At 38.7% G+C, this 27,723-nt stretch overlaps 1 protein-coding gene across 1 annotated transcript in view; it reads left to right on the top strand.

Annotated features, from left to right (window-relative positions):
* Positions 1-25,596, top strand: part of wdr75 (WD repeat domain 75) — a 29,522-nt gene extending 3,926 nt beyond the window's left edge. The window contains exons 3-21 of the mRNA XM_078228548.1: positions 451-516; positions 597-696; positions 2,505-2,629; positions 3,150-3,220; positions 3,354-3,467; positions 4,607-4,695; positions 8,374-8,532; positions 8,988-9,047; positions 9,146-9,261; positions 14,277-14,452; positions 15,905-16,068; positions 19,697-19,877; positions 21,215-21,309; positions 21,418-21,513; positions 23,038-23,207; positions 23,304-23,357; positions 23,806-23,937; positions 24,022-24,113; positions 25,284-25,596. Of these exons, the coding sequence (XP_078084674.1) occupies positions 451-516; positions 597-696; positions 2,505-2,629; positions 3,150-3,220; positions 3,354-3,467; positions 4,607-4,695; positions 8,374-8,532; positions 8,988-9,047; positions 9,146-9,261; positions 14,277-14,452; positions 15,905-16,068; positions 19,697-19,877; positions 21,215-21,309; positions 21,418-21,513; positions 23,038-23,207; positions 23,304-23,357; positions 23,806-23,937; positions 24,022-24,113; positions 25,284-25,488 (2,265 nt within the window). The 3' untranslated portion in view covers positions 25,489-25,596. The remainder of the gene's footprint in view (positions 1-450; positions 517-596; positions 697-2,504; positions 2,630-3,149; positions 3,221-3,353; positions 3,468-4,606; positions 4,696-8,373; positions 8,533-8,987; positions 9,048-9,145; positions 9,262-14,276; positions 14,453-15,904; positions 16,069-19,696; positions 19,878-21,214; positions 21,310-21,417; positions 21,514-23,037; positions 23,208-23,303; positions 23,358-23,805; positions 23,938-24,021; positions 24,114-25,283) is intronic.
* The last annotated feature ends 2,127 nt before the right edge of the window (positions 25,597-27,723 follow it).

Below are 27,723 nucleotides of genomic sequence, written 5' to 3' on the forward strand. Positions count from 1 at the left end.
TGGGAATGGATTACCTTCAGCTGATTTGATCTTTTTGAAAATGATTTGTAAAGATCAAAAGGGGATTGCTTTTAAATTGTAGGCCTCCCATAAAGAGTTTTCCTTGAAATATGATCTTGACCTCGCCTCCTGTGTACTATAGGCTTTTAACTAATAGAAGGCACTGATATTTATTTTCCTTCAGAAAAAAGGGAAAAGTCTTCCATGAAACAATCAAACCCTGAAAAATATCAAACCAGCACAACTGTTGGTTCTGTAGTCCTCCTTTCATAGAAGCATGTGCCTTATCTCCCAGTATGGTTCAGAGTCTAAAAAATAGCCATTATTTGGTTCAAACTTACAGCTGCAAAATTTAATAAATGACATCTCATAAACCTACACAGTTTACCTTTTAACTGCAGTGAAAAGTGTTTTAAAATTGCCGCTGATAATCCAGTTATTTGTTCACAGTTGTACTCTACTTCATTGGATGGGACTATTAAACTGTGGGATTTCACCGATGGGATATTAATAAAAGTAAGTGATGCTGTACTCTGAAGCACATATTTTAAAAAATGATTATTTTTTGTGTGTGATAACTTATTTATTTTCTCTAGACTTTTGTTGTGGATTTTAAACTGCTTGCTCTGTACACATCTGCTGCTGATGAAAAGTCCATCTTTGCTATTATTTCAAGAGATAACAAAGAAGCTTCAGGTAACAAAAGCTTTGATATCTGGTTTAAGAAAGGTTATCCTTTGCGAACATTGCTTGTATGTGCAGCTAAACATGGGGGGAAAAGTGATACAGGACTCTGAGAAGCTGATTTATCACAGTAATATAATCAGCTGCATGCTTTAATATTCATTGCTCTGTTCTGTAAAATATTGTGATCATAATACAGTGGTTAAATTCCTAGCTATTTTGTAGTAATATCTTGTAGGAGTTTGGAATGTACAGAAATTTTAATTTTGAGCATCAGTGTGCATGTTATTATAACTTCCTGATTCCCCAGCATTGCACACAGTGATGCGCTGGGGAATCCCTCTAGGAAGTTCTGGCAATTGCCCAGAAGTGCTGACTTCCCTTGGGCACTTGTACTGGGCTGGGAACCATCAGCCAGAAATGATTTAAATCACTAACTTCAGCTGGTTCTGCCAGTTTTATTCTGATAGTTAGATTTTGCTCTGAAAGAGGTAAAAGGAAAAAATCATGCCTAACTCCAAAGTGACAACTTTAAACACCCACACCGGGCCCCTCTCAGGACACCCCGCGCGCGCACGATCCCCCACATCATCCCCTACCAAGCTCCCACTCCCATCTCCCAGACTGAGCAAAATTACCAGATCAGCTGATAATCTTAAATCAGTTGTTGGTGTTCCTATTAGCGCATTCAGGATTGTTCAGCAAGTGCCACTTAATCACAGAATCGCATCTAACAGTAGATGTTTTGTTTGGAGTTTTATAAGCATGTGTTGGTTGAGTATGGTCTGTACTCTGCCTATTACATGCAGCTGAGGAACATATTTATTGATTTGGTCAGCCAATCATTGGGGCATATGGCCTCTATACCTGACATCGCACCAGCACTGAAATTCATATACAACATTGCACATTTGTGTGGCAGGCAGAATGTCTTTTTTGATTGGCAGCAATCTGTTAGTGGAATATGCCACTTGCCCTGCCACTGTGCAGTCGCAGTTGGAAATGGCTTGTACAACTTATTCAAATTTTTAAGATGCTTTGCCTTTCCATGGAACTTTGAGATAGCCCAGGCACTTCTCAGATTCAAAAATTACAGCCTTTGGCCCATTTACGAGTTTGCATGATCCACAAAAATGATGTCTCATTGCAGCCTAGTTTATCAATTCAATTTTAACAATCAGTTCAATTTTAACACCACCAGGTTTGACCCAAATAAATGGTGTAGCCATATGATCCCCTCTAGGTCTGGCACTCGCCAACATTTTCATTGCTTTTCTTGTGAAACATGTTTTTGATGGAAAGAGCCCTAAACCCCTATCCTGTGCATATTTCCAATATATAGGTGCTTGTGACCTTTGAATCCGCTACCACTTACAAGGATTTCCTTGCACACCTTAATACCCTCCATCCTGCGCTCAAATTCACTCATTGAGATGGAGTAGTGTTAATGTGCTCCCTTTCCTCAATCTGCTAGTTGACCATTCGGAATCAATTTGCCAACCAGTCAGCACCCAATTTCTCCTGTCGTTTAAATTGTTGTGATCATTTGAAGTTCTTGGGTTTGTCTTGATGAGCGCAAGACAAAAAACTTCAGCAGCATTCAAGTTCTGTATTACCAAGTGACTGTGTAATTAATTTAGCAGCCAATTTCAACAATAGTAATTGTTTTTTCTGATCAAGTACAATAGATTTTAGATTTTGATGGCAAATTGGCTTTTTCATTTTATTAATCAGTGGAATGTTTTCAAATGCAAATCATGACATGTAAATTTGGATGGTTCCTGACTTGCTCCTGCTTTGCAATCTGTGTTGTTCTCCAGGGAGGTTTCAATTGATATCCATCAATCTGCCCAAATCAACCACTCAAGAAGTTGAAGCAAAAGACTTCATTGTCATTTTGGATGATGTATATCAGTCACCAAAGTCAATTGCTTTTGGCAGAGAGGTACGACTCTTGGATTATCCAGTTTTAAAATAAAAGTAATTTTAAATACATATATAAAAATGCTCTTCCTCAAATTTGTCAAACAAAATAATATGAAACAATTTATGACGAGTCACATTGATTACAGGTTGAAATGAGTTTTCACATTAATGGCTGCATTCTAATTGTTAAACGCTTTCCTATATATTTTTGATTGGAAGTGGAAAGGCAGTGCGAGTATAAATTGTAATAAAATTATTTCATATTGTTTAATAACATGATATGTATAGCTAGAGAGAAGAAAAATTCCGAAGAGTGATTGACTTGAGGCTAAGATATAGTCTGATGAAGTGGTGAAGTGGTTGGGAAATATTCCGTGAAAGTTGTTGTAGGAAATGCCTCTTATGACTGACAGTGTTTCAAAACAAAGATAATTTGGGTATATGTTGAATAACATAAGGTAAAGGATTTAGATTAGAATGAAAAATGCACCTCCTTTATTTGTTACATTTTCTATTATATTTTTATTTTCGATTAACAGTGTGTGTATGTTGCTTCAATCCGAGCTCTTGAACTCCATGTGCTTTTCTTCAAAAAGAAAAAGCGTTACAGGTAACCCTTAGTTGGAATATTATTCTGGGTTTTTTTTCTGCACACTTATTTCATCGTGTTAGACTAGCCCACAAAATCTGTTTGCAAACGAGGAAATAGCAAAATAATCCTGCTTTACTTTATATTTTTTAAGTTTTCGCTTGGGCATGAAAGATGGGAAAGGAGCTAATATGTTCACCTGTGTGACCTGCCATCCAAAGGAAGACTGCATAGCAACAGGCCACAAAGATGGCAAAATCAGGCTCTGGTATGGTATTCTTTCATCTTACTTTTGGAGTTTGTCTTTGATAAGCCACTTGTAACTAATTTTATTTGGTTTCCACCATGGGGAAAGCCTTTCTCTTGTGTACACTAAAATCCAAAAACCTACTTATGACATACTTGGCACACAGAGGAATTCTTCCTTGCCTAACTGCCACGCGCATCATCAAAAACAGATGCAATACAAGTGAATATAAAATGGGTATGTGCTTTGTGATCTTGGTTTTTTCATGTAACTTATACCTAATTTTATAAGGACTTAAGATTTACCCTAGTTAGATGCAATCTGCAAACCAAGGCTTTCGTCCTTCTATAAGTAGTGTTAAATTATATTGGAGTTGAGATACTTGAAAATATCTTTTTCTTCTTCCTGTTCATGGCCTACTTTAATTCGGACAGCACCTTAAATAAAAACTTCAGGCTAAGTTTATAGAATGCCTGTTGGAATTAATTTTAATTCTTTCCCCATTCCATATTATTGATGCAAGTATTTCACATTGTCTCATTATTTTGTAACTACTAGAACGCAGACTACAATCATAGTTTGCTGAGAAAATGCCTTTGTACAAAATTCTGCTTGCCTGTATAAAGTACAGTCAGCAATAAGTGGCAAATGTTTATATAGCAATGAGATGTTCTATTATTTTCAACGAGAATAAGGACTGCTTTGGAGCTAAGATGTACAAGTATTAGAATGTCACTGTCCAAATCTAGGAAATTGTTTCCAGAATCAGCATTTTAAATACTGTTTAACATGACAAATAAGTGGAAGGAAGATACAAGAGTGTTTTTCTTAAGTATGCAGTCTGAACTGAGATCAGATAATTCAGTACAGCTAGAGATCTCAGCTGAGATGTTCTTGTCTGTTTAGTATATGCTACCATAAAGTCAATATTGGTTGTCAGCGAAGCTTCGTGTAGAAAACCGAATTAAAGTAGGAGCTGATATGGAACACTTGGCATAGTTATTCATAAAAATGCTGCTATTTCGTGATACATTTATTAATAAACTATTCATTTTTTGAAGTGTAATGAAAGCTTTCACTTAACGGAGGTGAAAAATAGATTCTAGCTTTTGAAAAGATGAGTTTCTAAATCTCACCTGAGACTATTTTTAAATTCATAGGAGGAACTTTAATCACAAACAGGAGTATGTCTACTCAACAGAGCACTGGCACCACGATGCAGTCAATGATCTGATGTTTTCAGCAGAAGGTAGGAAAAATACATAGTCTTATTTCTAATCTTTCTAATCTATTTCTAATTTCTAAAGTCTAATCAGACTTTATCTGAAATGAAACAGATGGATTTTTTTTCTTTTTACATTATTATAGTTCACAATTTTAAAAACTTTTTAAACTCTAATACAAAGTAAATTGACAGGACATGGAGTTAGTACTTACTACTAACTTACCCCTTCAAACAGAAGCCTTTCATAGTCATTGCACCGCTGAAGGAGACCATTTGACCTATTAAGTCCATGCTGGCTCTTGGTAGAGTAATCCAGGCAGTTCCATTCTCCTACTCTATCCCCATCGCCCAATGAGTTTATTTCTTCCATTGCTACCCAGTTTCCTCTTGAAACCATTGCTTATCACTGCGTGAAATAAAATGTTCTTGCTCACATCTTCCTTGCATCTTTTCCCCAAAACTTCAAATCTGTCTCACTAGTGTTTATGCCAACAGCTAAATGAAGCATCTTTGCAGTGCAGGAGTCCATTTGGTCCATCAAGTCAACACTGTTTCTCTGAAAGAACATTCCACCTAGTCCCACTCCCATGCCTTATCCTTGTAACCTTGTACATTCTTTCATTTCAGATAGCAGTTCTACCTTCACCACCCTCTCTGGAAGTTAGTTTCAGACTCAAAATTTTCCTTGCATCACCTCTCCTTTTGCCCATTATTTTGAATCTCTGCCCTCTAGTTCCTGATGTACTCTTGAAATGGAACAATTTCTCAATATTTACCCTGTCCATAACCCTCAGGGCCTTTAAAAAGCTCCATCAGTTCTCCTCTCAGCCTTCTTTTCTCCCAGGAAAACTGTGTGCCGCTCTATCCTCATAGCTACATTTGTTTATTCCTGGAATCATTCTTGTGAATCTCCCCTGTATTCTCTCCAATGTCTTCAGATCCTTCCTCAGGTAGGGTGCCCAAAACTGGAATCTGTATTCTAGATGAGGCCTAGCTAATGCTGCTGATGGAAGCAGTTTTTGTCTACCTTACCTGAACCTGTTATAATCCTGTACAACTCTATCAAATCTCCAATAACCTCCTTTGCTCCAAGAGAACAACCCTGAAATTCCTTCAACCCTGGAACCATTCTGCATCCTTTAAGTTCTTCCAAAGGTTTGGTGACTAGAACTGGACGTAATGCTCTTGTTGTGGCCCAACCAGAACTTTAGAAAGGTTCAGTGCAACTTCCCTGCTGCTGCATTCTTACCTCTAATAATGAAGCCCAAGATCCCACATGCTTTGCTGACTCCTCTTTCAACATGTCCTGTCACCTTTGGAGATCTATGTACACAAATCCCTAAGCCCCTCTCTATCTGCATACATCTATAGAACTGTGCCATTAAGTACATTTGCCACTTTTCTATCTGTTATGCTATCCTTTCTGTCCTGTTGATTGTTACCACCTGCACTGTCTGTATCATGGGAAAATTTAGAAATTTTTACTCTGTATTCCAATGCTGAAGTCATTTATTACTATATATCTATATCAAAAAAGTAGTGATCCTAGCACTGACCCATGGGGAACACTGATGCATGTCATTTTTCAGTTCAAAAACAACCATTTACCACCGGCACTGATCTTTCTATTCCATAAACCTTCATTTTGTTCATCGGTGTTTTATATGGTACTTTGTCAAATACTTTCTTAAAATCTATATTGACAGACATGCACTGCATTCCCTTTGTTAACCTTCTCTGTTGTTCATCAAAACATTCAACCAGATTAGTCAAATCCAATCTGCCTCTTACGAATGTGTTCTTTCTCCTTTATAAACTCAAAGTTCTTGAAGTACCTGTTGATTTTTTTCCCTGATTTATTGTTTATAAAGCTTACCTACTGCTGATGTTAAATTGGGCAGTCCTTACGTCCTTCCTTGAGCAAAGATGTCACATTTGGCACTTACCCATAACTCTGGAAGATTATAGCAGCCCCATCTGCTATCTGCGGTCCTCTTCCATTGCAACTTTTTTATATTCGTTCATGGGATGTGGGCATTTCTGGCTTGGACAACATTAATTTCCCATCCCTAATTGCTCTTGAAAAGATGGTGGCATGTTACCTTTGTGAACTGCTGTAGTCCATGTGTTGTAGGAACTTTTAGGAAGTTCCAGGATTTTGACCCAGTGACAATGAAGGAACGGTCATGTAGTTCCACATCAAAGTGTGTTGCTTGGAGGGGCACTTGCAGATCAGTGGCATTCCCACGCATCTGCTGCTCTTGTTCTTCTCGGTAGTACAGGTCGTGAGTTTGGAAGGTGCTATCAAAGGATCCTTTGGTGAGTTGCTGGAATACAAGTCATGGGACGATATGACTCATCCACTCTAAGCATAGCCAGTATCTCCAATATCTCCAGCCTCTCTGTTTTTACCTGATCCATTACCTGTACATCTCCACTTACACCAATACCAATAGTCAGCAAATTCTTTCTTAACATTGCCCTGTACCTCTAAGTATATATCACTTTTTTTTTATCCCTAATAGGACCTAACCCACCTCTTTGTGCCCACTCACTATTTACATACCAGTGGATTTTTTGGTTTAGATTAACTGTCATTCTGTTCTCATCTCTCTTTGTCAGTCTTGTTTTCCTTTTCAGTACTGCACGTATTGTATTTGGCCTGGTTATCACTTGAAGAATTCACCTGGCAAGCATTGTACATAGTGCATGGGATTCTCCTTTTACTGTTGACATTATCCCAATCGATATTTGGGTAATGAATGTATCACCATTCTCTAGTAGTTTCACATTTGTGATTTTCCTCACAGATTTGCACTTCTCTCTCTTGCTTTTCTTTCACTGTGGCTCCCTATCTCTCGATTTAAAGTTTAGAGGCATATTGACTACCTCCCAGTAGTTTGTTTACCTATTTGTCTATCAATTCTAACCAAATGGATTTTGTGCATGCCCCCCTTTTTGAACACTGCAAAGGTTTCGCTAATCAATGTTTTTGCCCCAACTCCTTTTCCCCTTCCCTATCTTTACTGAATACTTTGTACCCATGAATATTAAGCATCCTTCTGTCCTCAACCTTTTTAAGTAATGTTTCTATTATTGCCAATAAAATATAATCCCACACAGCTATTTCCACTTGTAACTCACCAAACTTTGTATGTACATTATCGCATTCTAAACTTGCCTTTGTACTCCTTGCAGCTCTTGCTCTTCTCCTATCTAAAATGGTGCTACTTCCTTCTTTAGTATTATCCAACAATCTCATTCCTTTAAATTTCTCATTCCTCTTTGTTGCCTCATTCTGCTGGTGCTCACTCCCTGCCAATTTAGTTCCAACTCTTCAATCATCAGTGATGCATTTATAAACTGAAATGAACTCACTGCTATATTTGAAGCAATGAAGCAAACTCATCTTGTTGGAGTGGGAAAAATTCTACAAAGTTAGTGCTCCTTAACAGGCCATCACGTTCTGTTGAGATAATGGTGTTTTTATTGGCTTGCTTGCCTTGAATTCGATTTTTTTGACAAAAGTGCACAGTTGGGTTGACCTGGTGTTTGGACTTTTTTTTCCTAGTTTGCGGAGGTATGTTTTAGGGTGAGGCAAACTGTTGCATTGCGATTTTACAGTGACAGCTGTTTGTGAAAGGCTGCTGAAAGTAAAATGTTCTTGGCTGATTAGGTTTTCTGTGGCTTTTTATTTAACAGGCACTAATTTGCTGTCTGGTGGAATAGAGACTGTACTGGTTCAGTGGCGATATGGATCCGAAACCAAGAAAGACTTTCTGCCTCGTCTTGGGGCAGCGATTGAACATATTGCAGCCTCACCTGATGGTGCCTTGTATTGTACATCTCACAGTGATAACAGTAAGGGTTGGACTCTTCCTTGTGAGCCATTGTGTTTCAGAAGTAAACTTTGAGAGTTTCACCCTTGTATTACTTATAACATTTTCAAAACTCCCACCCTCTTCATTTTGCCATCCTTTGAAATGATAGAATCAGCATTTGATAGAGTTCTGTTCAGAGGTTGGCCCATCTGACTAACATTGCATTTTACAAGTTAGTTTTATCTGCCACCCCTTCTGCTCCATCTTTCCTGAATGTCATGAACCCAGGAATATTAAATGTCCAATTTGCCCCCTTTTTTGATTCAAGTCAGTGATTGTCAGTACACTTGAAAGTGGCTATTTCTGTCCACGCTCACTAGTATTATTGACCACATTTTGTGCATGTGTTCCAAACCAAACTTAACACTTGTGTTTTCCAGTCCTCTGGGCACCTTGTTTTGCCTCTTTAACATTACATTTTGGTTTCTCTTTCAGAATTAACAATCATCCAAAGCAATCTGCATGTTTCTGGCATAATTCAGGGTTTAGTTCAAGGTATGTATCTGGCTGAGATTTTGTTTGAATGCGACGTTTGTATTGTTTCATTGGCACTAGATTATTGCTTTTCTGTTGTGCTTTTTGTCCTTTTTCAGGTCAAGAGGTTATAACTGGTTTAATGTTTGATCCAAAAAGCAAAGCTCTGGTTCTAAATGGGAAACCAGGACACTTGCAGTTCTATTCGCTCCAGAGTGACAAGCAATTATACAATGTAAGTGTGTGTAATTATTTGTAATTAGTGTAACTCTTTTTATTTTTTGATAAAGACATGTCACATGTTAATTCTATTTCAAAATGATTCTTTAGTGTAGTGCACTTTTGGCCTTTTTAAGCGGCATAAAATGATGATTCAAAACTTAATTTTCAAGTGAAACAATGATTGTGTCAAATTGACCAATAAAAGTCAGTGTTTGGAAGCAAAGACTGGATAATATATTCTGTTGGCATAGAATAGAATCCATACAGTGCAGAAAGAGGCCATTCGACCCATCGAGCCTGCACCAACAACAATTTCACCCAGGCCCTGTCCCAGTAACCTTACATATTTACCTTGCTAAACCCCCTGACACTAGGGGGAAAATTAGCATGGCCAATCAACCTAACCTGCACATCTTTGGACTGCGGGAGGCAACCGGAGCATCCAGAGAAAACCCACACAGGCACGAGGAGAACGTAGGGATTGTAGGTACAGGGCAGTACATGTTAGCCTAAAATAAAATTGCATTTCAAGTCAAATGAAAATTTGTTTTTCCATTAGTGTTTTATGTTTAAAGGTTTGAATACTGCTTGTATGTAATGCTCATCTTTAGTTAGGTTATGCACGGTAATTTAAGATTTACATGACTACTTAGCTTCAGATTGCCCTTGAATAAATTAAGAATATATCCCAGCTGAGGGGTGTTCATTCACTTTTGATCAAGGACTACAAGCTCAAGCGATTACTCATGCAATGCTTTTTGTCACTAGAATTTTGATAAAGCATTGTGGTGAGGTTTGATGTATAGTATTTAGATTGTCTTCTGCCTTTGCATGAGTTTTTTCAAAAATTGGTATAAAGGTATTTTGCAATCTTTCTTTCAAATGCTTTGAACAGTAGATATTCTTTGAACAAGTAAATTACATCTTATAAGAAGTATTCTTTGCAAATATCCATCATACATTTCCTGAGAACATTTGAGAAAGACTGACATTAGCTGCAGTATAAAAACAGTCGGTGCAAAACCCTGACAAAAAGGTTTTCAAGCTGAAATAAACTCTGTTCACTCTCTGTATTACTTTATTATTTTAAATAGCATGGTGGGTGTTGGAAGGAGCTGCCCAACAAGATTTCGGCCTGTATTTTGAGTTGATTGCTGCACCTCCGCCTTCTCTAGTTCCCAAAGATGCCATTTACTCTCCATTTTTTTACTGTTTAATTTTTGTTTCTTTATTTCTGCCCCACTTCTGTTCAGAATTGAGGACTGCCATAACTTCTGTGGTTGTGGCAAGATTTATGCTTGCCAACAGTTTGAGGGATTTTATTTTCCAGGAGTTAACACACACTGCCCGGTCTCTAATGATGCATTTGGGTGAGGTTGGTGTAACTATCAAACTGATATTTAATCTGGACTTTTTAAAATATTCATTTCATAGTCCGAAAGACGTGCTGGTTAGGTGCATTGGCCATGCTAAATTCTCCCTCAGTTTACCTGAATAGGTGTCATTAACTTCATTGTAATGTTAATGTAAGCCTACTTGTGACACAAATAAACTTAAGAATCCCTACAGTGCAGAAGGAGGCCATTTGGCCCATCAAGTCTGCACCGACCCTCCGACAGCATCTTACACAGGACCAACCCCCACCCTAATTCTGTAACACCGCACATTTACCCCACTAATCCCCTAACCTACATATCTTGGGATGCTAAGGGACAATTTTACTTGGCCAATCCACTTAACCTGTACATCTTTGAACTGTGGGAGGAAGCCAGAACACTTTGAGGAAACCCGTGCAAATTCCACACAGGCAGTCATCCAAGGCTGAATCGAACCTGGGTCACTGGTGCTGTGAGGATGTCGTGCTTGCCACTGTGGCACGCTTTATGGGCATTTATTGCATCCCTAATTGCTGTTGAGAAGGTGGTGGTGAACTGCCTTCTTGAACCGCTCCAGTCCCTGAGGTGCAGCTACACCCACAGTGCTGTTAGGAAGGGAGTCCCAAGACTTGGAGCGGATCCTCTAGGTGGTGGTGTTCCCAGGTATCTGCTGCTCTTGTTCTTCTAGATGGTCATGCGTTTGGAAGATGCTGCCCAAGGAGTCTTGGTGAGTTCCTGAAGTGCATCTTGTAGATGGTACACACGGCTGCCACTGTATTGGTGGTGGAGAGATTGAATGTGTGTGGAAGGGGTAGCAGTCAAGCGGGCTGCTTTGTCCTGGATGATGTCAAGCTTCTTGAGTGTTGTTGGAGCTTCACTCATCCAGGCAAGTCAACAGTATTCCATCACACTCCTGACTTGTGCCTTATAGATGGCAGACAGGCTTTCGGGAGCCAGGAGGTGAGTTATTCACCGCGGGATATGGCTAGCCCAGTTCAGTTTCTGGTCAGTGGTAACCCCCCAGAATGATAGTGGGGATTCAGCGATGGTAATGCCATTGAATGTCAAGGGGTGTTGGTTAGATCCCCTCTCGTTGGAAATGGTCATTGTCTGGCACTTGTGTATTATGAATGTTACTTGCCACTTGTCAGCCCAGGCCAGATATTGCTCAGGTCTTGCTGCATGTTCTTAGTATGCATATTTCTTCTAATCTTTTGAAAAGTGAACTAAGTCTGCATGAGATGAAATGTAGCTTGATTTGAATCATTGAAACAGAATTTGCTCGCAAATTCCTAGCGGAGCGGCCAGCAAATTTGTGACCACTCCACCCGGGCCTCCTATAAGTGGGAAGAAATTGCTGCATTTGTGCATTCCTCACCAGTTAAAGTCAGTGCAGGATGTCGAAAGTGGCATTTAACTACTCAATGACTTGTTTAATTATTTAATATTCCTGCAATACCATTCAGCCACTTGTAAACTATAAAGGGATAAATTAAAACAAGTCTCATTGGTGTAGACAGTAAATATTTTTCAGATGTTTTTAAAATTAAAAAAAATGCCCTTTTCTCTATTTCTCTTCTCTCTCATTCTCACTCAATGTTTTTTCTTTATTTCTCTTTCTCAAACTAATTAACTCTTCGGTCTATTTCCTTCTGTCATTCCATATTTTCTTTATCCTTAAGTACCACTGGCTAAGGATAGAGACTGTTGGTCCCATTGTTCACTAAGGGCCAATGTCCCATTGAGCTGTAATTAGCTTTCACTTGGCAGTTTACAAGCACAAAACTATAAGCTTGAATGCTGTGGGAAAATGTCTTGGCCAAAAAAGCTCTGCTCCAGCAAATCTGATGTATTCCACTGTAACGTGAATTTATAAAGCAATAGTTATGATCGCAACTACCTTGTTCAATCAACACAACTTCAAGAGTCCTATTTTCCGTCACGTCAACAAACTTTCCTCTTCTCAAAAGACTTATTTTCTTTGTAGACCAGTTGATTCTTTAAAAATCCTGGATCAAAATGTTTGACTATAGTCCTGATCCTTCCAGGGTTGGCCAGCAGAACTGTCACTCAAACATTCTTGGATGCAGCTTGCCCCCCTCATTCATTTTGCCCAAAAAGGATGAGGCATTCAAATCCTAAAACTAAATTTTTGCTGAAAAGTCTTTTTGCAATCCTCCATTTTCTGGGACCATCTAGCCACGCTGCATCTGGTTTCTAATTCACATTCCAGCGTCAGGCTGACCATAGAAACTGGTAACATTAAAGCAAGTTTCAACTTATACACACATTTTAAAAATAACTTATCTGGACTAATTCCTCAGTAGTGAAAATATCCTGAAATATAACTCTTACCTTTTTGGCTTTTCTTTCTCATTTTATTTCAATGGTTTTTCTTCCCATATCATTTCGTTACTTTTTAATGCTTGATTCACACTGTGTCTCCACCCTACTCTTCTGTTTTCTCTGGTGTTCTTACAGTCTTAATAAGGGCTTTCAGTGGCAGTATGTATGCTGAGAAAACTTTACCTCCATAGAATTATTTCCCTTCATCCTCAGGAAGGATGGCACAGTTATTAGCACTGCTGCCTCATGGTGCCAAGGACCTGGGATCGATTCCGGCCTTGGGTGATTGTCATGTGTGGAGTTTGCATATTCTCCCTGTGTCTGTGTAGGTTTCCTCCGGGTGCACCGGTTACCTCCCACACTCCAAAGATGTGCACATTAGGTGGAGTTACAGGGATAGGGCGGAGGGAAGAGCCTGGGTGGGATGCTCTTTTGCAGACTCAGTGGGCCAAACGGCCTTTTTCTGCACTGTAGGGATTCTAACAAAAAGCAAACAGAAGAATGCTATTAATATGTGATTCATTTCACCATGCAAGCAATAGATGACAAGCTCCTGTGAGGTGGCTTGTAGCCATGACATTGGGACCAAAAATTACCAATGATCTAGCAAATTGCTTGGCTTATTAATCATATAATGATTGCCCTTCTACATATTATTTGTTGGCAAATGAGCAGTTACCTCATGGTCCATGATCCTTAAACATAAATGTCATGCACTAATGCCAGGTGTTACTGGTAGTCTGAAACCATACAAAAACACTATCCACTTGCAACAATGGCATATTTTTTAAAAAAATAATAAATCCTGAAAGTACCTTTAATGCAGTAACCTAGATTTGAGATGATGGCATAACATTTTCTAAACTGCTTTAAATCACTATTTTTAACCTATGCGTGACATGTTTTTGATATGAAAATGCAATTCACAGTTATAATGCAGCTGTTATGTTGAACAAAATAACACGTTGCCATGCAACTCACGTTCCTGATCATTAATTTCTCCAGGATCCAGATCATTCCATTGGCTAAAGATATTTTCAAATATGTCTTTCTAACTTTGCCAATCAATCGCAAGAACCATTTCAACATAGTTTTAATCCAGAATTACTTATTGGTGTATTGATCAAATCTTTGTGTTCCATGAGTTTCCAAGAAGATTAAGTTCTTGAGTAAATTGGTGCATTTCTGAGAGTTCGCCAGTGTTAACATGCAGTGTTTCTAGGCTCTATCTGAATATAAAAACAGTAACGGATTAGTTTAGTAACACTTGAGTACAGCCAAATTTTAATGTTGTTTCTGTTCACAGCTGGACATAGTGCAACAGGAACGTATCCACCAATCGGGACTAAACCAGACTGAAGTGGTCAAGGCAGTCTTTGACTCCCAGGGTACATGGTTAGTAACTGTGGAAGAAAGGAAAGGGGAAGAAACTGATCTTGAGCTGCAGATGAAAGTTTGGGCCTATGATGAGGAAAAGCAGAGGTGAGTTTTCCCCAACACCATGTACAAAAATGAAGGACATTAACCTATTTTTGAATCATATATATAGCCACTAAAATAGGTTTTAGAACGATGGAACTCTTGTATTTTTTAATTGAAATATTTTCATATTTTACCGACAGCAATTGAATGGAAATATCAAGCATGCTTCTTCTGTTGCTGAAGCATATGAATCACTTGTTGCTTTTTGCCTTCCGAAAGAAAGTAGACCTGTGAAATGTTCACGTGCGTTGAAGCTGTTAGTTTTTAGGTTTGTTGTTAGGTACTTATACTGCTTATCGTGTCATTCTATTCATCCTCTTTAGTTGTAATCTGGTTATGTTATGGACTGTTGGGGGCTAAATTAGCTAACCCCAGAAAAGTAGCATGGGAGTCATAGTACATGATTAGCCCTCATCTGCTCATCGCATAGCGGATGGGATGTTAAATTCATGCCAGTTTTGCCTGCACTGCTTGGTGAGTGCATGCTTCAGCTGAAAGCCTGATGTCGCTACTTCAAGGCAGTTTGGATCTCATAACAGGGAGTGCATTGTGGCTGCAAGAAGTATTGGGAGCCCTTTATACACTAATATGGCAGAATGACTGAATATGCAAGGGCAAAAAGTACAGGAGATCTCCAAGAAGGTGTAGAGTTGCACAAGCAACTAAGATATAAGTACATAGTGACTCCTTTAAATAGTTCTGGATGTAGTGCAGACAGAAGTATGCATATACATCTTGGACCCCATTTTTGAATCTCATTTATCACGTAGTATCTAAAAAACTAAAAAACTGTCATGGTCCAATTTAATCCCCATGTTATGATTCTTAATTTATATGCACCAAACTCCAACCCTTAAATATGACGGGAGGATTCTTTTATTTTTGCCACTGCTGTCATTACTTAACTCTTGTGACATAAACCTGTTAGACCAATTGCTGTAGAGGAAAGTCAGAAGCTTTTCCTTAATTCCTGGGAAATCCCTGGAACCATGCATGCTTTTTACATGTGTATTATGTCATCTCTAGTTACACCATTAATGAGATTAAAGCTAGTAATTCTAATTCTGGCCTTTTGTGCATTCCAAATTATAATCACTGCACCATTAGTGGCTGTGGCTTCATCTTCCCAGGCTCCAAGCTCTGAAATTCCCTCCCTGCATCCCTCTACCTCACTTTCTTCCTTTAAGACATTTTTTTAAATGTACTACTTTGACCGAGCTTTTGGTCATCTGACTTCGTACCTCCTTATGTGGCTTGGTGTCATAATTTGCTTTGCAATACTCGTGTGAAGCATCTTGGGATATTTCATTATGTCAAAGGTGCTATATAAATATAAGTTGTTGTGGCACTAACAATCTCAGAATTTCTTTCAGAATGAAGCATTACAATAAATTGTGATGTATCAATCTTGTAATTTGAATTTAATTGATGTTGTTTCTTTCCTTTTGATAGTTTTGTCCTTAACACCACAATAAATGCACCACATGAGAACCATGTTTCAGGCCTTTGCTTCCAGAATTTGACTGGTTCCAGAAGTGGGCCAGCTACTTTCGTATCAGCTGGCTTGGATTGCCAATTTAAAGTCTGGGTTCTTGGAGATGATTCTGATATATACAGTAAGTACTTAGCCATTTAAGCAGTCCTTTGAGACAACTAATGTTCACTTTCTGAACTTTGAGCAATGTACTGTATCAACAATTGAAGGGAATTGAATGTAAATCGTAAAATATACAGAAGCCTATCTTTATTTTGTTATAGTCTCTTTCCTCTTAAGCCATGAAAAATCCTGCGTATAGTTTTTTTCTTGTTTAATAAAATGGTTAGAGTACAGAAGAAAGTCATTTGTCTTGTTGGATCTGTGCTGGCTCACAGCAAGAGCATTCAGTTGCTCCCATGCTCCTGCAAATCCTAGTATGCAGGTACAATTAATTAGGAAAGCTAATAGAATGTTATCATTTAACATGAGGGGAATTGATTGCAAAAGTCCAGAGGTTATGCTTCAGTTGTAAAGGGCATTGGTAAGACCACATCTGGAGTATTGTGTACAGTATTGGTCTCCTTATTTAAGGAAAGATGTAAACAGTTCAGAGAGAGTTTGCTAGACTAATACCAGGAATGGGCCGATTGCCATATGAGGAAAGTTTGGAGAGGTTAAGTTTGTATCCACTAGAGTTTAGAGGAGCAAGAAAAAACATGATTGAAACCTTTAAGATCCTGAGGGCTGTGATTTGAAGGGGATGTTTCCTCTATGGGAGACTCTAGTACTTGGGGGTCACTGTTGAAAAATAAGGGGTCACTCATTTTAGATGGAAATTAGGAGAATTTCTTTCTCTCCAGGTCGAGTGTCTGTGGAACTCTCTCAATAGGCAGTGGGAGAAGAATCTTTGAATAGTTTTAAGGCAGAGCTAGATAGATTCTTGATTAACAGGGTGATGAAAGGTTATCGGGAGTAGGCAGGATTTTGGGGTTAATGTTACAGTCAGATCAGCCATGATATTATTGAATGGCAGAGCAGGCTCAAGGGGTCAAGTGACCTCCTGCTCTTTGTTCATATCCCTGTTGCCCTGCAAGTATTTTTCTCTAGATAATTATCTAACACTTTTTATTGGAAGCCATGATTGAATCTGCCTCCACCACACACTCAGGCCAATTGACTGCCCTTGCCCAATTGAGGCCTGTTAAGTGGCCAGTTATTGGCTACTTAAAGGACCAGTTTTTGAGACTGGTGGGAAGAGGTCAGAGATAGCGGGGAAGCCCAGCAAGTCACTGTGTTGTCTTGTTTTTATAATATAAAGGCATCAATCACTCATAAGGGATTGGGTAAACAGTTGTGGGTTCATTTATTAAGACTAGGCCCATAAGAACAGATACACTTGGACAGAAAGCTTAAAGAAATCAGCAGCAGAGCTGCCTGTATGAGCTATGCTTGCAAGCAAAGCTAAAACTGGATACTTCCTTTCTAGTGATGTCCTATTCCTTAAAAGGCATAGTACAACATCTCCCTTTCTTTTCAAAGATACATTCTGCCCTTCCAAAGAAGTATAACTAGTTACAATACATGTTCATGTTTAGCACCATTACAGAACGAATGAATCTATGGGCTACTAAAGTGTAAAGATAATCTGCTGATACGCCCAGATCTTGTAATGTTAACCTTATCTGGAGGTAGAGGCGGGTACAATTTTATCTTTTAAAAAGCATTTAGATAGTTGCATGGGTACGATGGGTATAGAGGGATATGGGCCAAATGCGGGCAATTGGGATTAGCTTAGGGGTTTTTTTTAAATAAAAGGGCGACATGGACAAGTTGGGGCGAAGGGCCTGTTTCCATGCTGTAAACCTCTGACTCGATGGAGATGTCTTTAATTGTTCAGTGATCTATTGGAGTCATTCTAGGATGTTGTCCCTCGTTACAATTGGAATATAGTCCTCTATGCAGCGGATAGTTGAGTAACTGGAATGGACTTGATTTGCCCTCTGTTACACCTCACTATTTCACCTTTGTCTGTAATCACTTCATAGTACCATGGTTCTGAGCAAATCCTTGTCATCTCGGCTGGTTTCTACATACCTTTATGGGATGCTGAATGTGAACTTGTTATCCCAGCTGTAAACTTGGGAATTCTGTACCCTCATTTCTATCATGCATGTTAGTCAGCTTCTCTCTGTTTTAAATGTTGCTGTCTAGTCTCTGAGATAGTGGAATGGGTAAAATAGGTAAATTGGCACACACTGGTATGCTGAACATGAGCTCTGCTGGTGATGGAATGGTGGCACTTAAGGTACCCCCCTCGCATGTAGCATTGCGATTTGTAGTGTTTGATCTGGCAGGTGTTAAGTGCTGTGTAACTCAAATCACAAAGGGAAACTTGACAAGCCGTCACGACTCTTTGTATTTTATCATGATAAGATGCTTGTCCTAAAATCAGGAGCCCGAATTCCAGTAGCCATTTTGAAGATTTTAAATGCTAAATTAAAACATTTGTTAACGAAAGAAAATTTAAATACACAAGATTTACACAGTTAAAATTAATCTTGTAAAACATTCTCCCTGAAAGATCTCTTACGAGGTTAGACTCTCAAACACCTCTTTTAAACAATAATCCCTAAAAGATATTTGATCTAGAAAGTCCGGTGACAATACCTACAAGGCAAAGCTACTATCACTTCAGTGAGGTACACCATAAAATATCTTGCTGTCTTCCACTCTGCTGTGGAACTTCACTCTTCAGACACCAGATTGCTGCTTGCAGCCTCAAGCCCTTTCTGGTTTCACTGTGGTAACTGATTTAAAACTACTTTCGGAGTAGCGGTGGGAGTAATTGGGAGTAGTTGGGGTGAGTGTAGTCGGGTGTTGGGAGCTTTTCAGGACTGTGGGGATTAGGGGAGTCAAGACGGCAGTGGTGGGAGGGTTAATTGGTGGGAGACATGGCAATGTAGTGAAGGGTGTGGTGTAGGGGTAGGTCAGTACTATGGTTATCCAGGAATTAAAAGCGCTTTTAATTCTTCTAACTTTTCCTGGACAATTATTCATTAGGAGAGTTGAAACTACCCAAAGTCTCAGATTTAAATTGGTTCCCAGTGCAAAGTTCTGCCTGTCAGAAGTGTAAACGTCCCAAGCAATTCCCATGCAGTCCTTGTGTGGCGGTTTCAAGGGGGTTCTAGTACCATATTTTCTTTGTGCCTCCCAGATACAAGCTGCCAAAGATCGGAACTTCTGGGCCTTATATATTCAATATACATTTTGCAAATGCAGGCGATTCAACAGTAGAGGGTGCTGTTGCTTGGGTTCCCATTTGGAGATACAAAATCATATTGTATGTGGTTCCAGCAAATTGGCTCCCAATTCCTCATCGATGAATTCTGTGAAATAACCAAAGCCCTGATGCTTATTTTGGTGCCTTATTTCTTGAACCAAATGAGTTTCCTGGTCCATCCACTATTTAATTAATTGCTTGTGATTCGGTGGGGGTGGGGCAATAATTCACTTTTCATGTTAAAAATCTTGTGTGTATGTATCTTGTAGCCCCACTTCTCTAAAGGGGTATTAATGCTGCTATCAAATTATGCTTCTGTTTCGGAGAGAGCTTCTTGAAACCACTTGAAGTAAAGTGCTTGAAATAAAATTTGAACCGAATTACTGGTGCAAAGGTTCAGATAATTGATCAGAGGAGTGACAAAGTTAAGGCTTTCTGCACTTTGCCCGTTACATGCTGTGTTCTCTATCTTGCAATTAATTTCCAGGAGAGAGTGTAAGCTGGAGCTGTGATTTTGTGGGAACGTATCACCACCTTCAGGCCACAAATTGTAGTTTCTCTGAAGATGGATCTCTACTTGCAGTCAGCTTTGAACAAATCATTACTTTATGGGATGCAGACATTTGGGATCTAAAGTGCACCTTCTGTCACCCACCTGGCAAAATACGGTGAGTCCTCCAAGAGATTTTTGCAATCTGGCTACAGGATTGCTTCCATTGATAAAACTGTTGTCTACTGTATGATATAAATGTGCCATTTGGCTTTCATTTTGAAAGTAATATTTAACCTTTGGGAATGTTGACATTTATCTACACTGTTGAAATGTATTATATCACCAAATTTTCAGCCAATTCTGAAATTGTCAGCTAATGGCAGTATCCCTGTGGTTCTTACTGGATGATGAGCTTTTATTTGACGAAAACCAAATTGACATGGAGATGAAGGGAATCGTTGGTTCAGATAGTTACAGAGAATAAAAACAATGGGTTAGATCATGCTGCAGGCTTCAGGAGCCTGGCGGGGAACAGATGGGGGTCCCAATCCGCACTGCTCATGGCAAAACTAGCAGAACAACCTTCCTGGAAACGGCCTCATAATTGGCAGGCTCTGAGCCCAGTCAGAAAGCTGGTAACTTTTTAGCGCATCAGCAGCCATTGGAAGAGGTTGGGACTGCAAGGATGTTTTATGCAGGCATCTTCCCTGGTCTACACAACAATCAACAAATAACCTGGATTGAAATAGATACGTGAATGAGGCTGGAGTGAAATGGCCTTCCAGTGGGTTAATCGTGGCCAGCGATTGAGGCCATGCATTAATACAGCCCCCTCTTTAGGGCGTAGGGTTGTCAGACTCGAGGGCTAAACTGTCTCCGTTAAGCTGGTGGTCTCCACTCATGGAGGTCCATTACACCTTCGGCAAAATGCCAGCAAGGCCACAAAATTGCTCCCAATTGGAGCCTTGACTGTGTAAATCAGCTGCCTGCGTCTCTGCGATGCACAGCTGATTCAAGTTCTCCAATGATGCAAATGTGTTGAGGAACTATTCCTCAGTCACTCCCCTGCCCATATTTTCCTGACCCCACCAACACCAATCGCTTCCATGGGAAGGGAAAATCCCATGCTATGTTTTGTTGCCACTATCATTGTCATTGGCACAGAAATGTATACCTGATCTGTTGCCCTCAGAATTAATTTTTGGTCCTTGCGAACATGCACGTGCCACAGTTGAACATTTATAGAAATTACTCTGTGGCAGTATTTGTATTTCATACTTTACACAAGTAATTAAGTTGAGTATAAATCCTCCTGTTCTTGAAAGCTTTGGTGATACAGTTTCTAAGCATTTATAACACAATGTTACTTTTGTTACAAACAGTCCGTTTCATAATTGTGGTTTTTCCCCTGACTCTTTGATAATTGTGGCAAATGATGGGTAATTTGATGCAACATTTAATCAAATGTTAACATGATGTTGAAGAATTCACCATTTCACTTCAATCTTTCAGAGATCTTGCCTTTGGAAGACTGAGTTGTTCGAAATACCTCCTTGGTACAACTGAAAATGAATTTTTGTGCTGTTGGAACCTTTTAAGTTGTACCTGTGAGTTATGATTTTTATTCTTTAACAAAATACTATCTGATTTTTATAATTTTGCAGTTTACAGGCATTACACAGTTCTTCAGTTGATTATATGGTTTTTTTTTGCAGTGGAATGGAGTACAGAGTTGAATGTAAAGGTATTGCAAGTTGACCCTCTGTCTGAGAATGTTGCTGTTTTTACTGAATTTTCTAGGATTACAAACTGTAAGTATGATAGTTGTATTTGTCTGCAGTATATTCTGCATTTTATCATTGAAGTAAATTAAACAATTACCATACATTGCCTTTAATGCAGGCAAATTATAATTTTAAAATCTGATTTTTTTCAGTTGATTACTTATCACAAAAATGTTCCAGAAATTATATTCTCTATTTCATTTACAGCTAAAATCTAGTTCTCAATGTGTGGTTTTAAATGCAAACCCTTTAAAAATATTGCAATTCCCAGAGCTGTCCTTTGTGAAATAAATGTGGATGGTACTGCAAATTCTTACGTTTACTTTCTACTCAAATGTCACTTCACTTGTGGTTAATTATTCATCTTCCTTCATGAGCTGTCAGATTAAAAGCACCATCAAACTGGCTTTAGTAGTAGACAACTCATAGATTTTTGATATCGTACCTGGGAGAATGGACTAGAAATATGGCCACACTGATGTATTTTTTCCCCCCCCCCCCGTGTCATTGTCATTCCACTTGGCAGAAACTGGGGAATTCACATTCTGGAATTGATCTGTCACTGACACATGAATCATGGCCACAAAATACTGTGGGTGGGGTGATTGGATGGAAGGAGCAGAATGCATAAATCTGTCAGTTTCTGATTCTATACAATGCATTGCTATTGCCTTTCAATTGAAGATTTTCTTTCTAGAATGCCACAGTGAAAGATGTTTGCACAAAATCTCATTTTCACCGTATTCGCTGTTTGTGCACGATGCACTTTTCTCCAATTTGTTCAGAGTAACATTTGTTACTCTGCTACCAAATACAAATCTTAAAAGTCTCATCAGCTAAACACTACCTTATTAACTGCTGGGCTGTCTATGCATGCTATTCTAAATTTTGTGTAAGACTAGAATTAGCAAATGCTGCTTAGAATAATAGTGCACAAGTTCTGATGAGAGTTACTTGAAGTAATTTCTTCAGTCCTCATAATTCCAGTATTCTTATAAAGTAGTCTGTGAGACTGAGTTTACTTTTTGTAAAATCAAAATTGTTCATTACATCCATAATTAAAATTGCTTTCATTTAGAAGTGTCTATTTAAAACCTTTTGTTGTTGGGATTACTTGAAATTTTAAGCACTCTACACCATATTAAATATATTCGGGTAAAAGTTCTACTTCTGTGCTCTCCATTTTCTAATGGTTTTCCAACCATTCTATGGAAGATACAAGCACAAAAGTGGAATTTATCCCCTTTTTTAATAAGTTAGTCACTTTTCATATTCCAAAATAAAAGCAAAACACTGCAGTTGCTGAAAAACTGAAATAAAAACAAAGTGTTGGAAAAACTCAGCAGGGCTGGTGGGAGAAAGAGTTAACATTTCAAGTCAAATATGTATTCTGAAAAAGAGTCATAATCAACTCAAACATTAACTCCGTTTTTCTCTCCACAGTTGCTGCCAGACCTGCTGAGTTTTTCCAGCACCTCTGATGTTTCATAACTGTTCCTTAGCTTTTCAGAATTTAATGTCCTCAAGTGTTTCTCTTTTTATTTGCCGCAGTCTTTGTTTTTAAGCCGAATGAGCCACGGCCCTTGTACATGCAGGCAAATGTGTGTTACGATCAAGTCCAGCGGGCGCTCTTTGTCCCCAGAGAGGTTCTTGAGGACTATAATTCTGAGAGTAACCAGTGGCTAGTCAGATCCCAACTCTACTTCCTTTCTGCTTCACAGGTAAACCAAATGTAATCAGTGAAGTTGAAAACTAGATGTTTACTGCTAACTTAAGTATTTAATTTAAAGTTGATGAGCATTTCTTTCCCCCCTCAGAACTTAATGACGTTCGGTACAGTAGAAGAAAGGTTGACACCATCCAGCAAGCAGGTACTGTATATGTGGCTAGTACAAAGATTAAGTGACCAGAGGAAATAATGTTTTCCTTTGTATTCATATTACATTATATGAAAGAAGTTTATTGTTGAACTTATGCAAGTGGAAAGCATTTTGAATTCAGATTATTATGCCCTACACTGGAATTCTATCTAAATTGTGAAATTGTAATACAATCATTAATTCACTTTTTAGTATTATATATTCTATTCACTACCGGGAGTTTTTGTGACCTAATTAAAAGGGTAATGTGTACCCAGTTGCAAACATGAGGTTGAGTTTTAGGATAACTTGTATTTGATTAGAAATGTAGCAGCATCTTGTGGTAAGAGTTTTGCGAGCTTTTTGTCTTGTATGTGTGATTTGCTCATTTGTACAGTTGGTAATTTTGGGAAATCCATGTTCACCGGCAACTTTATAACAACGTTCAATTTTCCTCCAGCTGATCATTGATGAAAACATTCCCAAGACTCCTTTCCATGTGTTGCTAGGGAAACATAGGGAACAACAAAGAAATTTTGGGTCAGAAACGGAACAAACTGCACTGCCTGAAGGATCTGCTACAATTAGCCAAGTGAGTACCTGCATAATGAGCAATTGAGAATACCAAGTCCTCACCACTATAGCTTTCTTAAAACCACTATTTACTTTTCTCTAGATGCTTCATACACCAGCTCATGTTCTGCCAAATGCATCATTTCTCTGTTTAATGTTTGTGAATTCATTGCTGATACCCAAAGTGGGCATAAGGTAAGATGAATTTATTGGTTGCTTTGGAATATATGACTTCACTTGAATGCATTGCAATTAAGATCTTACCAAGGCAGGCATGCATCCTTTGAGATTACACCCATTTTCTTTGTATTTATGTAGAATTCTAAATTTTTCAGGCTCCATGTATAGCTCTTCAGCCAGCTTGTTTAGCATTATATTTAGATTTTTCTTCTTGGCCTCTAAATCCTGTATTCTGCATTAAACATTTTATCCCAAGCAGTCCTAGTGAGCTAAAATGGACCCTGTACTTGCCAACTGTTGCACTAGCTGAAAACCCTTGGGGGCAGGGAAAGGAACTGGAGTCTGAGCAGAAGCAGGAAGGAAGGAAACGAGAAGGAGCAGAGGGAAATAAAGCAAATAAGACGTGCTGAGTTTGGCTGCTGATTGACAATACCAAGTAAAAACTAAAATCAAAGTATGCCAAAGAACAAATAACACGAATAATTGATTAAGTAGGTCAAAAAATGGGAAGCTTGCTTAATTTTTATTCATTGCATAATTATGAGATGTAAAAAGGGACTTAAGGCATGGTGCTTTTGTTGTCATAACAATATAATGAAACAAATAAAGAAGCTTTTGGAAACCTAGAATACAAACCAGGAACATTAATGTAAAATTTTACAGTACGTTGGATTATGTTGAATTCAGGTCACTATTCCTAAGTGAGAACTCTAATTAACTACCACTTGTGCAGTTTTAAGTCCAGCTACAGCTCTTTAGATCACTCAGTTTTAACAACTGTAATAATTACATTAGCACTTATAATTACCTGATTGAACTAATTCCAGACACTGATCTCATCTATGACTTGCATCTTAAAGATTAAAGTATCTTAGGATTTGATGTTTTAAAAAATCACGAGAGTGTGTCGTGGCAGTGATATTATTTGCAATAAAGGTCAATCCAGATTATTGCCACAAAGTGCACCAAGAAAGTAAGATAAGAGGATATAGTGGGAAGTAAATTGAAACAGATACAATGAAGAAATCTTTACTCAGAGCGAAAAATGTTTGAAATACTCAGCCAAATGAAATTGAAGTAGTATGCTCAAAACTTGTCCCCACATAATTCAGTTGAAGGAGTAAGATCCACTATCTGACTCTGTATTTTTGATATGGCGATGCATTTTTGTGATCTTAACATTAGCTCAAACGAAGACGATGACGAGGTGGAAATGGAGAGTGAGAAAGAGGAGGATGAATCTGACGTGGAGATGGATCCCACTGAAAATGATCAAGAAACGAAGAAAGCTTATTCATCAGAGGAACTGTTACCTAAACTGACCAAATCTGAAGAAAAAGAACTGAAAAAACTTCGGAAGATTGATTACAGCTGGCTAACTGCAGTATAGACTGGAGAGATTGATTACATCTGGGATCTTTTGGAAAATAACAAAATAAAACGTTAAATATTTTTAGAACAAACATTTACTCATGGTATCTATATAAAGTTTTTTTTTAAATAGGTTGTTTCTATTCCTTATCTTCATGGTTAAAAAGACAAACCAGTACTAATAGAAAATCAAGAGGGAGAAGGAAAGCACTGAAAACAATCATTACTACTTGAGGAAAAAGTACTGAGAACACTAAAGGGACTAAAGGCTTTCAAGTTCTTGGGCCTGTATTAATGATTTTGAAAGAAGTAGCTGCAGAGATGATGAAGGCATTGGTTGTAATCTTCCTAAATTCCCCAGATTCGGGAAAGGATCCAGCAGTTGGGAAACTGAAAAATGTAATGTCAAGAAAGGAGGGAGACAAATTAGGAAACTATAAGCCACTTAACCTATCATCTGTCATTGGAAAACCCTTGGACTCATCGTTAAGGAAGTAGTAGCAGGATATTTAGATAATACAATGGCTCTATGAAAGAAAATCTTGTTTGACAAATTTATTAGAGTTTGAGGCTGAGGATGGAAAATTGGGAACCAATAGATGTTGTATATTTGGATTTCCAAAAGGCATTCAATAAGGTGTCACATAACAGATTAATGCACAGTCATGGTGTTGGGGGTAATGTATTACCATGGATAGAGGATCAGCTAACGTACAGAATTGGGATGTGTCGAATCCTACAGTGCAGAAGGCGGCCATTCGGCCCATCGAGTCTGCACCAACCACAATCCCACCTAGGTTCTATCCCCATAAACCCCATGCATTTACCCTAGCTAGACCCCCTGACACTAAAGGGCAATTTAGCATGGCCAATCCACCTAACCCACAAATCTTTAGACCTGTGGGAGGAAACCTAGGCAGGCATGGAAGAATGTAGAAACTCCATACAGATAGTGACCCAAGTCAGGAATTGAACCCTGGTGCTGTGAAGCAGCAGTGCTAGCCACTGTGTCGAGAGTAATTTTCAGGTTGGCATTTGGAGGCCAAAAGGATCTGTGCTGGGGCCTCAACTTTACAGCTATTGTAATAACTTCACTGGTTGCAAAAGGAGGGCATTCAGCTGATGTCTGTGCTGTCTCTCCAAAGGGTTACTTCACCTACTGCCACTCACCACCACCTCCCCTTTACCCTGCACATTCTTCCTTTTCAAATAGTCCACTTTCCTCTTGAGTGCCTCGATTGGACCTGCTTTAATTACACTCAGTTGATGCATTCCAGAACCTAAACCATGAAAAGTGTGACTTGGAAGGAACAGTTTATTGTCGTAAAATTTTCTGACATCTCAAAGGTAGGAAAGCAAGGAGGAAGCAGAGACTGCAAAGGGATATAGATTAACTGCAAAAATATTTGTCACGTTTAATATAATACAGGGAAATTAGGTTGTCCTGTTTGGTGCAGAATAGGAAAGCAGAAAATTATTTAAATGGCGAGAGAATGTGAAATGCTGCAGTACAGAGGGATCTGGGTGTTCTCATTATATATTTCCCAAATGTTAACATGAAGAAACAACAAGCAACTATGAAGCCAATAGAATTATGGACCTTTATTTGAAAAGGAATGGGGTGTAAAAGTAAGGCATTTTTGCTACAACTGTACAGGCATTGGTGAAAAGAATAGTCCACAGTTTTGCTCTCATTATTTCAGGAGGAATATTTGGAACCAGTTGGGAAAAGGTTCACGAGATTGATCCCACTGGTGAAGGGGGTTGTCTTATAAGAAAATGTTGAGCAGGTTTGGCCCATACTCAGAAGTGAGAAGAATGAGAGATGATCTTTTGAAATGTAAAAGATTTTGAGCAGGCTTGGCAAAATAAATCCTATGGGGATGTTTCCCCTCATGGGGGAAATCAAAAACTAGGGGGCACAGTTTCAAATTAAGAGGTCTCCCATTTAAGCTGAAGATGAGGAATTTTCTCTCTCGAGGGGAGTTAATATAAGGAATTTTGTACTTGGGGAGCAGTGGAGTCTGGATGATTGAATATATTTACAATTGAGTTGGACAGATTTTTGGCCTGTGAGAGAGTTATAGGTTATGGTGGCAGGCAGAAAGATCAGTCATGATCTTATTGAATGGGGAGCAAACTTGAGACCAAATTACCACTACTATTTATGCACTGAATTGAAATATGCATATGAATGGAGGTAAGTGCAGTGCAATCAATTTTACATAATTAGGTCACCACAGAATTGGAAATA

Source organism: Mustelus asterias, chromosome 14, assembly GCF_964213995.1.
Source record: "Mustelus asterias chromosome 14, sMusAst1.hap1.1, whole genome shotgun sequence".
NCBI classification, from domain to species: Eukaryota; Metazoa; Chordata; class Chondrichthyes; order Carcharhiniformes; family Triakidae; genus Mustelus; species Mustelus asterias.